This window comes from Sinocyclocheilus rhinocerous, unplaced genomic scaffold, assembly GCF_001515625.1.
Source record: "Sinocyclocheilus rhinocerous isolate Xijiao unplaced genomic scaffold, SAMN03320098_v1.1 scaffold689, whole genome shotgun sequence".
NCBI classification, from domain to species: domain Eukaryota; kingdom Metazoa; phylum Chordata; class Actinopteri; order Cypriniformes; family Cyprinidae; genus Sinocyclocheilus; species Sinocyclocheilus rhinocerous.
In genome coordinates, this window is record NW_015652129.1 from 1,130,381 (window position 1) to 1,145,458 (window position 15,078).

At 37.7% G+C, this 15,078-nt stretch overlaps 1 protein-coding gene across 1 annotated transcript in view; it reads left to right on the top strand.

Annotated features, from left to right (window-relative positions):
- Positions 1-6,390, top strand: part of LOC107713431 (A disintegrin and metalloproteinase with thrombospondin motifs 15-like) — a 15,591-nt gene extending 9,201 nt beyond the window's left edge. Inside the window, exons 5-8 of the mRNA XM_016518916.1 lie at positions 293-470; positions 556-731; positions 3,627-3,802; positions 5,312-6,390. Of these exons, the coding sequence (XP_016374402.1) occupies positions 293-470; positions 556-731; positions 3,627-3,802; positions 5,312-6,083 (1,302 nt within the window). The 3' untranslated portion in view covers positions 6,084-6,390. The remainder of the gene's footprint in view (positions 1-292; positions 471-555; positions 732-3,626; positions 3,803-5,311) is intronic.
- Positions 6,391-15,078: the final 8,688 nt, after the last annotated feature.

Genomic DNA, 15,078 nt, shown 5'->3' on the forward strand with positions numbered 1-15,078 from the left:
TGTCATTGCAGTCAGCGGGTGTTTCTGTTGAACAGTCCACAAGACGTCAAATAAAGCGCGCGCATACATAATAAAACGTGCCTCACACAGATGCGCGCACTTCAACCCTTTAAGAGTGTAAAAAAGACGTTTATTTATTTATTTACTTTATTTATTTTTTGTGGCATATAATGCTCATGATATGATATTTCTGCTGCCAATGAACATTTACATGCTAGTCATTTTGAAGATATTTGCCAGTCTTCTCAGCAGGGATGTAATTGTTTCTGAGCCATGTTGACTCTTTCTGCAGGTAGATGGCCATTGGGGTCGGTGGGGTCCATACGGCCCATGTTCCCGTACTTGTGGGGGAGGGGTGCAGTTTGCCAAAAGGGACTGTAACAACCCCGTCCCTGAAAATGGGGGCAAGTACTGCCAGGGACTGAGAGTGAAGTATCGCTCCTGCAACTTAGAGCCCTGTAAAGACTCAGGTAAAGGAAATACCTTTCAGTCTCATGTTCAACAAAATGCGTAAGTCAATATTCATTTCTGACGATGACCTTTCGTTTGTGACAGGAAAGAGCTTTCGAGAAGAGCAGTGTGAGGCGTTCAATGGCATCAGTCTGAACACTAACAGACTAAGCCCGTCTGTGGTCTGGGTCCCGAAATACTCTGGAGTCTCTGTTAAGGACAGATGCAAGCTCGTCTGCCGAGCCAACGGCACCGGATACTTTTATGTCCTTGCGCAGAAGGTAAATAAATTAAAATACATGCTTAAATACTGCTAAGTTGTTTGACATTCATGGTTCATGAGCAGAAGTGCAGTTCTGAGCCAGTGTGCAGTTCTTATCTCATGGAAAGAATAACATCCACTTATCAAAGTGAACGAGATACTTGTAAAAAGTAATGGTGAGAGCTTATCTCTCAGATATGGCCGTATGGAAAGACACAGTGCAGGACTGCTTCTCACAATTGCCCGTGATGTACAGTGGTACGTCACTAGCAGTACACTAGTCAGGGGCGCCGTAAGGAGGGGGAGGTTAGGACGATTCTAAGGGTCCGACGATGGAGGGGGGCCCCCCCGAGGGGGAAATGCGATTTCTACCGAGGGGAACACACCCTACCCGCATATATATATATGCTTTTTGCCATGTTTTATTAAATCTGACTGTAAAAAAAGGAAAGAAACAAAAGCAGTTCTCTTTTCAACCTCTTTCCTTTCCCTTCCTTCTCTGCTCTGTCCTCTTTCTTTTTCTCTATTTTCTCTATTTCTTACTCAGTCTCTCTCTCGTAATCAAAGACGTCTTGTAAGAAGGTGGAGATAGTTTCATGGCTGGTGAGGAAGCCATTAGCCCCTCATGCTGCTCTCTCTCTCCTTGCGTTAATCTGCTGTGACAGCTTCACTGTTTACTAAATCCACATTCAGTGAATCACAGGATGGGAGGCCTAGCACCGCTCGGCTCCATTAACCCCTGACCCTGAGCCCTATGGCACCAGAGCCAGGCCTGAGGGAGGAAACGACACCTGTCCCATCCTCATGGGGTCACTCCATTTAAATTAATGAGTTTATTCTCAACATTTTATTTTGACATTTTTCTCAAAATTTAACAAATTCAATCTCGTATTACAATGACTTTAATCTCGAGATTGTTTTATTTTTTATTATTGCTTGGCCCTAATCCTCTACCGCAGGGGTGCCCAACCCTGCTCCTGGTGATCGACTGTCCTGCAAAGTTTAGCTCCAACTCTAATCAAAGACACCTGCCTTTAATTTTTAAGTGATCCTGAAGACCCTAATTAGTTGCTTCAGGTGTGTTTGATTAAGGTTGGAGTTAAACTCTACAGTGGACGATTCTAATAGAATTTAATAGAATCAGAATAGCAAACCAGTATTTTGTAATATTATAAAAATATATATATAATAAATATATATATATATATATATATATATATATATATATATATATATATACTCAGCGGGTGTTTCTGTTGAACAGTCCACAAGACGTCAAATAAAGCGCGCGCATACATAATAAAACGTGCCTCACACAGATGCGCGCACTTCAACCCTTTAAGAGTGTAAAAAAGACGTTTATTTATTTATTTACTTTATTTATTTTTTGTGGCATATAATGCTCATGATATGATATTTCTGCTGCCAATGAACATTTACATGCTAGTCATTTTGAAGATATTTGCCAGTCTTCTCAGCAGGGATGTAATTGTTTCTGAGCCATGTTGACTCTTTCTGCAGGTAGATGGCCATTGGGGTCGGTGGGGTCCATACGGCCCATGTTCCCGTACTTGTGGGGGAGGGGTGCAGTTTGCCAAAAGGGACTGTAACAACCCCGTCCCTGAAAATGGGGGCAAGTACTGCCAGGGACTGAGAGTGAAGTATCGCTCCTGCAACTTAGAGCCCTGTAAAGACTCAGGTAAAGGAAATACCTTTCAGTCTCATGTTCAACAAAATGCGTAAGTCAATATTCATTTCTGACGATGACCTTTCGTTTGTGACAGGAAAGAGCTTTCGAGAAGAGCAGTGTGAGGCGTTCAATGGCATCAGTCTGAACACTAACAGACTAAGCCCGTCTGTGGTCTGGGTCCCGAAATACTCTGGAGTCTCTGTTAAGGACAGATGCAAGCTCGTCTGCCGAGCCAACGGCACCGGATACTTTTATGTCCTTGCGCAGAAGGTAAATAAATTAAAATACATGCTTAAATACTGCTAAGTTGTTTGACATTCATGGTTCATGAGCAGAAGTGCAGTTCTGAGCCAGTGTGCAGTTCTTATCTCATGGAAAGAATAACATCCACTTATCAAAGTGAACGAGATACTTGTAAAAAGTAATGGTGAGAGCTTATCTCTCAGATATGGCCGTATGGAAAGACACAGTGCAGGACTGCTTCTCACAATTGCCCGTGATGTACAGTGGTACGTCACTAGCAGTACACTAGTCAGGGGCGCCGTAAGGAGGGGGAGGTTAGGACGATTCTAAGGGTCCGACGATGGAGGGGGGCCCCCCCGAGGGGGAAATGCGATTTCTACCGAGGGGAACGCGATCGCGATTGCTACTGAGGGGGATCCCCCCGGAACGCGATTTACCGAGAGGAACGCGGAACGTGATCTGTATGTTGGGGGAACACAACAACAACAACATCACAACAAAGCGACGAGCGATGCTACATTCTGCACTAGCCATGTCCACATGACAACTCATTGGACCAAATCATGCTCTTTGTATATATTAAATAATGTAACACTGAAGACTGGAGTAATTATGCTGAAAATGTATATACAGCAATGTATATACTTTTAATTTTAAGGCTCGTATACTTCATATACTTTACATAGTTTTCATTTTTTATCTTTATTCCTCTGTGTAAATGTCTATTTCTTTATCTATTTAAATACTATGAATGATTCAAAGCAGGACAAACGTAAGTTTGTTGTACAATGAAAAAAGGAGTTTCTTGAAACTTGGACAAGGAGAGCTATAAATGTTTCTGCAGATCAATTGGTAGTGTATGGCACTAGCAAAACCGAGGTCATAGGTTTTACTGGTTTTTACTATTGTTTAACTTAACACCTTTAAATTATCGTAATTAAAAAGAGGCTGATGGTGTAGTGAATGGTATCTGTGTGACAGGTGGTGGACGGGACCCCTTGTTCTCCTGATACCTCAGCACTCTGTGTTCAGGGGAAGTGCATTAAGGCTGGCTGCGATGGCAAACTGACCTCCAACATGAAGTTTGACAAATGTGGTGTGTGTGATGGAGACAGCCAAAACTGCAAGAAAGTCTCTGGAATGTTCACAAAACCCATGTAAGCGCTTTATCTCTGAGTCTACGGTTTTAAAAGATCTGAAGGACTAGCGTCAGCTGCAGCAATGTCTTCAGGGTTGTTTGCCATTCAGAAGTGAACTGCAAATGCTTTTAAATTCCACTTCTGTTCCTGATTTTTATTCAAATTTTAATTGAATTTGAGTTGGTGTTAATGTGATTTAAGGGTGCGTCCACACTTGTCATGTTTGGTTCGATTAAAACAAACTCTTGTGCGATTTCTCTGTTAGCGCTGTTCATTTGAGTAAGTGTAAACGCTGCCATCCGATCTCTGCTGCGCACCAAACAAGTGGAATGAGACCGCTAAAAAGATGGGTCTCGGTCCGCTTCCAAACAAACTCTGGTGTGGTTCGAATGAAATATGAACGCAATACGGACCAAATACTTCTAAATGAAAAAAAAACACAGGATGTAATGACAAGATGCGACGCAATGCAACATGATTTGATGACGTGGAACGAGCGGTGTATCCAAAACAAAATGAGCAGAGGGCTACATGGAGCAACAAGGAGGTAAAGTGCCTTTTATGAGCTCTTTGTGAGTTCGCAGTTGGTAAAAATAAAATCATATGTACACGCAACGAGCATGCTTAGTCCAGCAGACGGCATTAGGTGTGTTCGACTTAAAGCGGCGCTAAGCAGACCGACTATAAATCGAACACACCTATTGTTTGGGGTGTTCGGTAAATTCCATCACAAAATACATGTCATTCAACCCGACCAATCAAGTTGTGAACGTATGACTATGCCTTTAGGTTCGGTATCTTTAAGTTCGCTGTCAAAAATGCCAGTGTGAATGTTAAGCGGACCAGGACCAAATGTATGGTTTTCTTATTTGGTCCGGACCAAATGAACCATGAGAACCAAACTACAAGTGTGAACGCACCCTTAAATTGCGATTCAAACTTAAGGAAGCAAAATTAAAATAAGTAAGAGTTTTAATTTTAAGGTGACATAGTTACATGTCACATGTACTTACAGTACTATAGTAATTACAGTAAATTATAAACTATTACTAACACTAAACCAAACCCTAACTCTAAAGTACATGTAGTTAATGAATATTACTCAGTACGTATTTGTGTAATTACACTGTAATAACATCACCTTAAACTAAAATAAAATAACCTTAACATGAACTGAAATTCAAAGAAGCTCATAAAACTGCTACAAGTGTAATTAACTAAAGCAGAAAATAAATTAATCAAAAAAGAAAAAATGTACTTAATTTTAATTATTTAATCATTTATTTTATTTTAGTATTTTAATTTTAAAATACAATCATTTTTGGAACAACACTTCATTTGCCATCATGCTAATATCTGTTGAATTTTTTTTAATTGTAAATTCCACGTTAACTTCATTCCAGTTCAGCTTCTAACAGAAATTCCTGAGTGGTGTCCCTAATTCAATTCAAATTCCAAATCATGAATCAAAAAGAAGCCAAATCTTTAATTCTGAATATTGTCCAACTCTGTGATCTCATTTTTCAGGAATGGATATAACTTTGTGGTGACTCTACCGGTCGGAGCTGCAAACGTGGACGTAAGGCAGCGTGGTTACCGCGGTTTGGTTAACGATGACAACTATTTAGCAGTAAAGAACATCCACGGCAAATATCTCCTGAATGGAAACTTTGTGGTTTCAGCTGTAGAAAAAGACATTATCGTAAAGGGAAGTCTGCTGCGCTACAGTGGAACGGGCACATCGGTGGAGACGCTGCAGGCCTCCAGACCTCTCAAAGAGTCTCTCACGGTGGAACTGTTGTCGGTGGGTAAAATGACACCTCCTCGAGTGCGCTACTCCTACTACCTGAATGTGGGACATAAAGAGGGCAAGGTCCTAAAGAAGGAGGAGAGGAACCCTACGCAGAACAGTGTGCTGGAGGACAGCAATAAAGTGGAGCTGAAGAAGCCGGCCTATCAGATGCTGTCTTATAAGTGGGTGGCGGCGGATTGGAATAAGTGCTCGGTTACCTGTGGGAACGGGGTTCAAAGTAGACTGATACAGTGTTTGGATTCGGATGGGGAAACAGCTACACATTGTGATGGCACACAAAAGCCCAATGCCATAAGGGTGTGTGGTGACCCTTGCCCAACTTGGAGCATTGGCGAATGGTCCTCATGCTCTAAAACCTGTGGGAAAGGCTTTAAGAGACGCCCACTACGATGCATTACTCAAACTAGGCTGCTTTTACCAAGAGACCACTGCTCAAGCAAAAGAAAGCCACAGGAACTGGACTTTTGCATTGTTCGGCCCTGCTAGTGAATGCCAAAGTAATCGTTTTATGTGTGCATCCTCTGTTGCCTCATTTGTAATGAGAATATTCTCACAAAGGATGTCTTTTACCATTGCAATGTTAAATGTTAAGGTACAGCTATCGCCTACCTCGAAAAGGACAGGGTGTTTTAAAGCAACCAAATAACACAGACCACGTAAAGCTGTAAAATGTTATGCTTTGGCATTAAAACTTTCGCAAAAGCAGACTTTTACAGTATCACCTCTACATACAGAAAAAGTGACAAAATCAGACAGTGTTTGAAATTTGTATTCAGACTTTAAATACATGTGAATAATTTGATCTGAATGTGAAGCATATTGTATGCAAAAATAGGACGACTTGGTCCATGCACTATTGATCAATTGTATTCGTACAGTATATTAGGCTGAGATAGTCAGTTGATGAAAGCATTCCTAATCATTGAAGGTTCAACGAGCAGAATTTAGGGGTTACATATAAGTTTAGAGAAGACAAAATAATGATGCCAAAAGTAGGCTTTTAGTTTGGGTTTAGTGAAAGTAATCAGTAATTTACCCTCTCATTTTGGGCAGATTGTGAACACATATATACATTTATAAAATAATGTTAATGTTTAATATAATGGTACTGTACGCAAAGGGATAAAATAGTTAAATACTATAAATAAATCAGTTAATATACTTTATGGCACAAAACCTCATCAATTCAGCTATCTATATAAGTATACCAGTTAGAAAGTCTTTGGGTATCTTGATTTTTATTTTATTTTTTGTAAATCCAGTCTCTGCTAAAAGACACTGATGTTGATAAAGCCTCGGTACTGCAAATGTTGTGCAAAAGCAACTTCTTATAAAATATGATTTCAATATCAAAAATCTCCACAGGATACAGAGGAAAACATAAGAAATATTAAACTCATATTAAAAGCAGCTGCTACGGCCACTATGATTTTAGCTGTAAAGTCACCATGTTTCTTAGATGAAAAATCAACAGTATGTATAATTGTAAGTGTATTAGATGTATTCTCTGCTGGATCTATGAAGATACATTGTAACTTGTGTAAACCAAACGTTGTTGTTGAGAGCATCTCATTCATTCCAAAGGTGCTTCCTTGTATCATTATGTTTTCTCATCTTTTGATGTTAATACAGCAAAAGGCGCTTATGTTTTTCTATTGGAATCCATTGTATACTATGTATACATCCATCAACTGTGCAGAAATAAATACAGAAATGACATGAACTGCTCTGAGAGATCTCCTCACAATGCGTATGAATCGTGTATATGTTAATAAGCTTTAAACTGTTGGTCACGGCAGCTAGGACAATCCCATAGCGTTCAGTGACACTGGAATTCTGCTGAGACGACTGTTCAGTCTTTCCCGGGAAAAAACCTGACGATCTCAGGTCTGATAATCCTCTCCAATTGTGTGACGGAGCTCAACCATCTCCAATGTTTCACATGTCAGGCCGAGCCACAGGTTATAGCCTATACTTTTATATAAGCAAGACTAAAGAAAATGTATATAAATTAATATTTAAAAAATGCAGTGCATAGAATGGGCAGTTTTTCAGGTGTAACCTAAACGTGTATGGAAACCATATCTGCATTCATAAGCAGTCACATTAAATGGGACTATTTCTCTTTGCCAGCCCTGCACATCCCCTGTCAATTAAAACCAGCGGTGGTCAGCTGTTTCCAACTCAAATATTTCCAACTCAGTGATTTTCATAACAAATGAAATTCCCCCCTGCTAGGATTGTAACATTAGACGCAGCAAGTACTAACTTGGCATAGAAATCACAGTATTGAAAAATCAAAAGTACTACTGTCAGGGAGTCATCACAGTCACTTCAGTCACCATCCAGGATAATTACCCGATCACAGTCACCTGAGTTCTGATCACCCGCACCTGCTGTCACCAATCAAGCCACACTACAAATACACACACAGCACAGCCACTCACTGTCCGGTCTACCGTTCACTCTGACGAACTACTCTGGACTCTCTCTGCCAAAATCTCCTATAACGAATTACCTGCTGGTCCTCCCACGATCCTCCAACGACTCCGTGGAAACGGCTCCACGATCTCCAACGTAACCGGCATACGATCCTCTCCATCAGAACTCAGATAAGCACCCTGGAACCATTCACTGTGTTGACATTCACCTGCCTTTCACTCACCTATTCCAGTCATCCACTTATCCAGTCAATAAACCATCCTGTCTTGCACTTATCTGTTGTGTCTGGCCTTGCTTTGTGACAACTACCTTCTCCAGCCAAGGTTAAATGAAATCATATACTTCTATATATATTTAATAACTAAATAATATACTGCATAATATCCTTTAAATACTGTACATATCAATGTTATTTTAGTATCACTGAGATATATGTTTTACTTTATTTCAGTTAACATTTTACTTCATTTTAAGTACCAAAGATGTTTTATGGTTTTAGTTTTATTAATTATAATAGCCTTGACATCATTTGTGTGTATATATATATACACACATACTGAAATAATATTCTTCACACTGTATTTTGCATACATATAATTTACATAACAAATTAAAATATAATTAATTAATTTATCAAATAAAAAATACACATACAATGAAATCATTTTCTTTACGTTATACTTTCAATTCTGTATATATCATTGACATTATAAATAAAAAAAATAATTAAAACAACTAAAGGCGCACTTAGTTAAGCCAAAAAAATCTACAACATTTTTTAACAGTGATTATTTCAGTTATTCTGTAAATAATAAGAATGTGGCATCTTTAGTGAAAACAAAGTGAATTTCCACTGACGACAAAAGAATTTTCACAACTGAAGATATTGGATGCAAGGGAGCAAATGGGTTTCCATGTGGTCATATGAAGTACTAATAAATATTATTCTTACATCATGATGCAGACACACACACACAGCTGCGATAAAAAGAGTCTCTGGCTATGAAATGAACAGCTTTGCATTTCAGGTCTCACGTATTTGAGGATTACGTTCAACACCTAAAGAGAAAAAATATGTAGTTTTACAGCAGTCCTTTTAAAAAGCATGCATGATGACAGCTTTAACGCATTTATTTAGTACTTAACTATTCCAGAAAACTCTTCATGCATTTATTTATAGCTTGATTGATCTGGAAAACATTCATGCGCTGAACTAAACTTCAAGAGGTTCATCTTTGTTTGACTGAGTTCCAATAAAAATGGTCACTCTCCTATCTAAACACCGCACACAGTTTGTCCAACTCCACGATATTAAAACTCTCAGCTGCTTTGGATCTATTGTTCCACAGGATTGACCTTGCCTGCTCCTGGACCTTGAGAACACCCATGAAAATCTATATGATCTGCGGTTCTGAAATTAATGCTTGCTGAAGTTTGGACATGTTTTAAAATCAAAGACATTACCCTGTGGCAAATAAATGAAAGAATAAAAAATGTGTTTTTGTCAAACTAGTCAAAGAGAGTCTCTGTTTTGCATTCAGTCTCATAAATCCTTGAATTAAAAATGTATTAGTGATTTTAAAATTAACTCCCTACGTCTACATTCACACATTTGGTGAATGTTAGCGGATGACGCAACCTCATTGTAAGCTTTTAACTATTGTTACCCATTAAGTCTTTGTTCGGACCACCATACAAATCAAAAGCCAAGCGTGAAGACGGCCAGCAATAGTTAAGCAGGAGGAAAAAAGCTCTGTGAATCAAGAGGCCACGTTTCTTTCTTTGGCTTCTCTTGCCTGTTTCAGAGAGCTGCTTTAAATCCACGTCATTGGAGACATTGCTTTTACAAGGTCATTTGAGAGTTCAAGCTTAGAAAAGGAACAGGACCTTCTGTTGCGGAGGTCTCGCATAATGAGCTGCTGGATTGTAAAAAATTGCAAAAGAAATCTCCACAACATTAAAAAACCGAACGTTTAAAATGATCCAAAGCACAAATGCTAATTCTAGAGATCACATGAAGCTCCCAATGAGGCCACTGATGCCTGAGGGAAGGCCAAAAAGTATTTCAGAAAAGCTAATTTATTTGAAGTCTATTTTTATTTCTTGTAAATTAACATTCATTTTAAATATGAAAATTCATGTATTTACACATGTGTAAAATGCATAGTCGTAAACAATATATATGGCTGAAATTTACAGAAGCTTGTTTCCACCAAAAAAAAAAAAAAAATAGGTAATTTCTACTTTTTATCTCACAATTCAGACTTTTTTTTCTCGAATTTCTGAGTTTATGTCCCACAGTTGTCAACTGTGAGAAGTGAGGGATATATATGCAGAATTGTAAAAAAAACAAAAAAAAAACAACTATAATCTCAGAATTGCACGATATAAACTCTATTTTTTGCAATTCTGATTTTAAAATCTCGCAATTCTGAATTGCTTACAAACAAAACCTGGTTTGTTTAATATAAACAAATTTTGAGGGGGGAAAAATCCACAGGCTTCCATTGAATTTTAGAGGGAAAGTTCATCCAAAAAATACATTCTGTCAACTTCTTCTCACACTCAAGAAAATAATAAATAAATGAAAATGTTAAAAACTTGAATGACTTTCATTCTATTGTGGAACACAAAAGAAAAATGTCTCAAAAAAATTTTTTTACAATGAACAACAATGCAAGTCAAAGGGGTCCAGCGTTGTTTGGACCCCAAATTTCTTTGAAATATTTTTGTTTGTGTTCTGCATGAAAAAGAGAATTACACACAGGTTTAGAACAACATGAGGTAGAGTACATATTAATTTTTACAATTTTAATCTCTTTAATCATTTTGTAGCATGCTCTCAGGTCAGATAATCATTGAAAAATCAAAAATCAATACTTATGCATGATTTTGAATAATCATTTTGCACAACAGTCATGTTTAAGCTAAACTCACAAAGTCTTTATTATGTGCAAATAGGCTTTTCTACAATATTCTTCAATATTCCATCACAAGGAACTTCAAATACTTTTTATTTGGAAAGTGAAAAATGGCAAAAACACCGCATGGACCTCACCCTCTACATTAGTTAGTGGGTATAATTGGGGATTTTCCAGGGTTACTGCAGATTTAAGTTGCTATGGTGAAAAGTTATAATGCACACCAAAATAAGGGTTGTGCCTAATGTGTGAGAAACTTTAGAGACATCAGAGCAAGGTACAGAGAACTGGAACTGGTGAGATCACAGCCACTCCCTGATCATCAACACAGAAATAGCCTCAGATTATGACATTGTGCAGCCATCATCATTTGCCCAGGCTGAGTTTGAAGTAAACGGCACGTGTTGTTGACAATCAAATTTACTGTTGCGATGGAGAAGGAAGTAAAAGGACATAGATGATATATTGAATGTTTAAACAGAAATAGTGAGGTAGCCTAAAGCTGGAGACCCCAGGATAAAAGACATTTCCATAAAATACTGACGTAACCTTTACGTAGAATCGTGTGACGTTCTCTTCCCCCTTCTTTTAGTGAACAGAGAAAAAATCATCCAATGCAAAATGACTGTTTATCCGTGTTTCTATGGGCTCCTATGTGAAAAAAAAGAAGTGTCTAGTTGTTTTGAATGTGCACTTGTAGTGTACAAATCTTAAAATATATATTTTTTGCAGAGAATATAATATTAAAAGACCACTCAAGTGTATTTAAAGAGAGTAGACTTTCATGGCTGTGTTTCTTAAGTCCACTTTTAAAAAAAAAGTAAAATTGTAATAATGTCAAATTAAAGGCTTTACTTTAAAACATTGTTTAAATACTCTTTTGTCACGCTTTTAAGAAGTACACTTATTTTTTAAATTATAATGTTTTTTTATTTAATTACATTTTTTTTATTTAATTTAATTGCAATTAACATGGAATTAAAGTAATAGTTCGCACAAAAATTAAAATTCTGATTATTGTTCCAAATCCATAAGACTCCATAAGTATTCTTTTTAAAGGTTTACTATTCACAAGGGCTTTGGAGTAAGAGTTTGGACATCGAAACATCATAAAACCTTTGTAAAGTCTGTAAAACAGACTTTTCCTTTTTGAAAATATTTTAGTGTGCAAGAAATACAATACTTTGATTAGCCTGAACTAAAGGAGGTTTGAGATATAATTTGAAATGTCAAGAGGGATCTTCCAGCACTGAGCTGAAGATGTGAACCATGGCTGCTTCTCCGGCCAGCCGCTCTTTCTTGCCCTTACAAAACAAAACTGCCTTTTGTTATCTTAAGAAGATGGAACCAGTGGATGCCAGGAATCCACAATCAATGCCAAAGCTTTGATCCCTTGGACTGTCTCCACTGATGCTTGGCCTTTTTCAAGCTGACAGCAGTAGTTCTTCATCAAAATATGATATTAACTCACATGTGCATTAAATTACATGCAAAATTACATAATGAATGGCCTCTACATTCACTAGTAGCTAATCAGAGGAACAATTGCATTGAAATACACACACACAGTTCCTCAGTGCTGAGGCCTGCTAGCTTGTTTCTAATCACACAGGAGAGAACAGCAAGGGTTAAATCTTAATTTGCTGTGTGTGCATGGCAAGTTGACAAGGGCCCGATTACCCCCCTCTCCTCGCACGCTGTGCAGACACAGGCTCTGATAAGTGTGCTGTGTAAAGGAGGTAGTGAACCACGATCAGTGTTGGCAGAGGAGGCAATTTACCAGACACTTGCTCTGCCATGACTGGATGGGAGCAATGAAATCATGTGGCTTTCACCCTTCAACTGATTTTAACAATATGGTTGAGAGACGCCTTATTAAGGAGGAATCCAGTGAACTGATCTCTCCTGCTGTTTGATAATGCCCCCTTCCCATAGTGCCCTTGTTCTGTGAATGAAGCCAGATGGCTCCGCAGAGTATGGGGAAATATTCTTAATTAGTGATGTGTTCAATTATAGACAGCACGTGGTCATCTTTACACCTTTTAACCCAAAGAACACATTTAAAGCATATTATATGTGAAAACATGGAGGACATGCTGAACATGCAGAACTTACAAATAAGTGACATGGGCTGCTTTTCTTTACATTTTCTTTTCTGTTTTTAAATATTAACTGATAAAATTTAGATTCCTCTAGAGTCCTCACATACCTGCATTCAAAATTACTGAGGGGGTGTTTACATGACAACATTTTCAACTAAAGACAGAAAACCTTTTGTACGTTTTGGCCATTAATTAACATGACAACTCCTGAAAATGCAAACTTCTGAAAAAAGGTTTTAAAGTGCAAGTTATTAAAAACAATAGCGTTACTATTTCGGTGTGAACTACAAAAATGTGAATTTATAAAAACAGCGACGTCATGAACATGCATATTACGGGCCCTATCATACACCCGGCGCAATGCGGCGCAAGTGTTTTTGGTAGTTTCAGCCCGACGCAGTTCTCATTTTCCCATCCTGCGCCGCGTTGTTTAAATAACAAATGCATGTTCAGGCGCATTGCTGGCGCGTTGCTATTATGAGGAACTGAAAATAGACTGCGCCATAGACCAACTCAAACCTGGTCTAAAGTCTGCCGCAATATTTTTTCTTTGTTATTTAAAGAGCGCGTTAGTAATATGCGCCTATAGGTGGGTGCCCAACGCGCATACACTTTGCTTATTACACACACATATAGCAGCAGCACACAAACATTTTTAAAAATGAAAAATTACATTCCGCCATGTAAATAGAGCGCAACTGGCATTTAAAGAGGATGGGAGATGAGACTCTCATTGGTTTATTGCACGTTACGCCCAAAAAACACCCAATACTCATTAAGAGAATAAGGACAAACCGTTTAGACCATGCGCCCGGGTGCGCCGATCGTTTTCCCGTCGTTAAACTAGCAAAAGTGGATTCGGACACGCCCTGAGTGCACCTTCGCTGTACACTTTAGACCATGCCGCTAGATTAGATCGTTAAAATAGGGCCCTACATGTTCAGTCTATAGGTATGTGTGCAGGCACATAGTGTTTCTTTACAAAGTGACATCGCCAACTACTGACCTGGCATGCATACAGCGTTTTTAGTTCTGTACATGAAACTTTTCTAAATAATGCAAAGGAAAAAAAATCAGTTTTTCATCAATATGTTTTTTGCCACGTCACAACTATGGAAGCCTCTTCTCGCCACAGAATAAAAAAAATTTAAAAATAAAAGTACCTGCGACTTTTTATCTCACAATTCTGACTTTTTTCTTGCGATTTTGAGAAAAAAGTCAAAATTACAAAATGTAAACTTTTTGTCAGAATGTAAGAATTTTGAGATTTAAATTCTGAATTTTGACTTCTCGCAACTGTTTTTTTCACCCACCACAAAATAAAAAATAAAAATGGTAATGGCAACTTTTTCTCACAATTCTGACTTTTTCTTGCAAATGGGAGTTTATATCTGAGATAAAAATCACAATTACCTTTTTTAATTTTTTTTTTTATCCCTTGGAGGAAACAAGCGAGTTTGCAACAGATTCCCACAAATCATTTTTCAGTCTAATTTAAAATGAATCGGGAACAGTTACTTATAATTAAAGATACATTACAGAGTTTTGTTGCAAAAAATAGAAGAATTATTAATTTAAATATAATTATTCAATTATGAAAAAGCAATTTCACAAAAATATGATTAAATCAATGATAAGACAGGTGGAAATTTTCTTATGAAACAAATACGGCACAAGTACTAAAAATGTGGAATCCTACAACAGGTAATCAAAACAGAAAGAAAATAAACTTTCACATTACTCATTGGCATCTTTTAGTGCACCATAAAAATTAGTGTAAATTTAACTGTAAAATATTGTAAAAATGCTACAGAAAAAAAAATGTTAATAGGTTAACAGTAAGTTTGTTGACTATATACAGGGGAAAAAAACTGTAAAGGATCTAACCAGACATTTCATGTAATTTTACAGTATAACACCGTTAAATGTATACAGTTTTTAGAAGTAAAACAAGTACAAATCATTTACAGTCAAACACTGTAAACAGATGTACCCAGAATTCCCTGCATGACACTC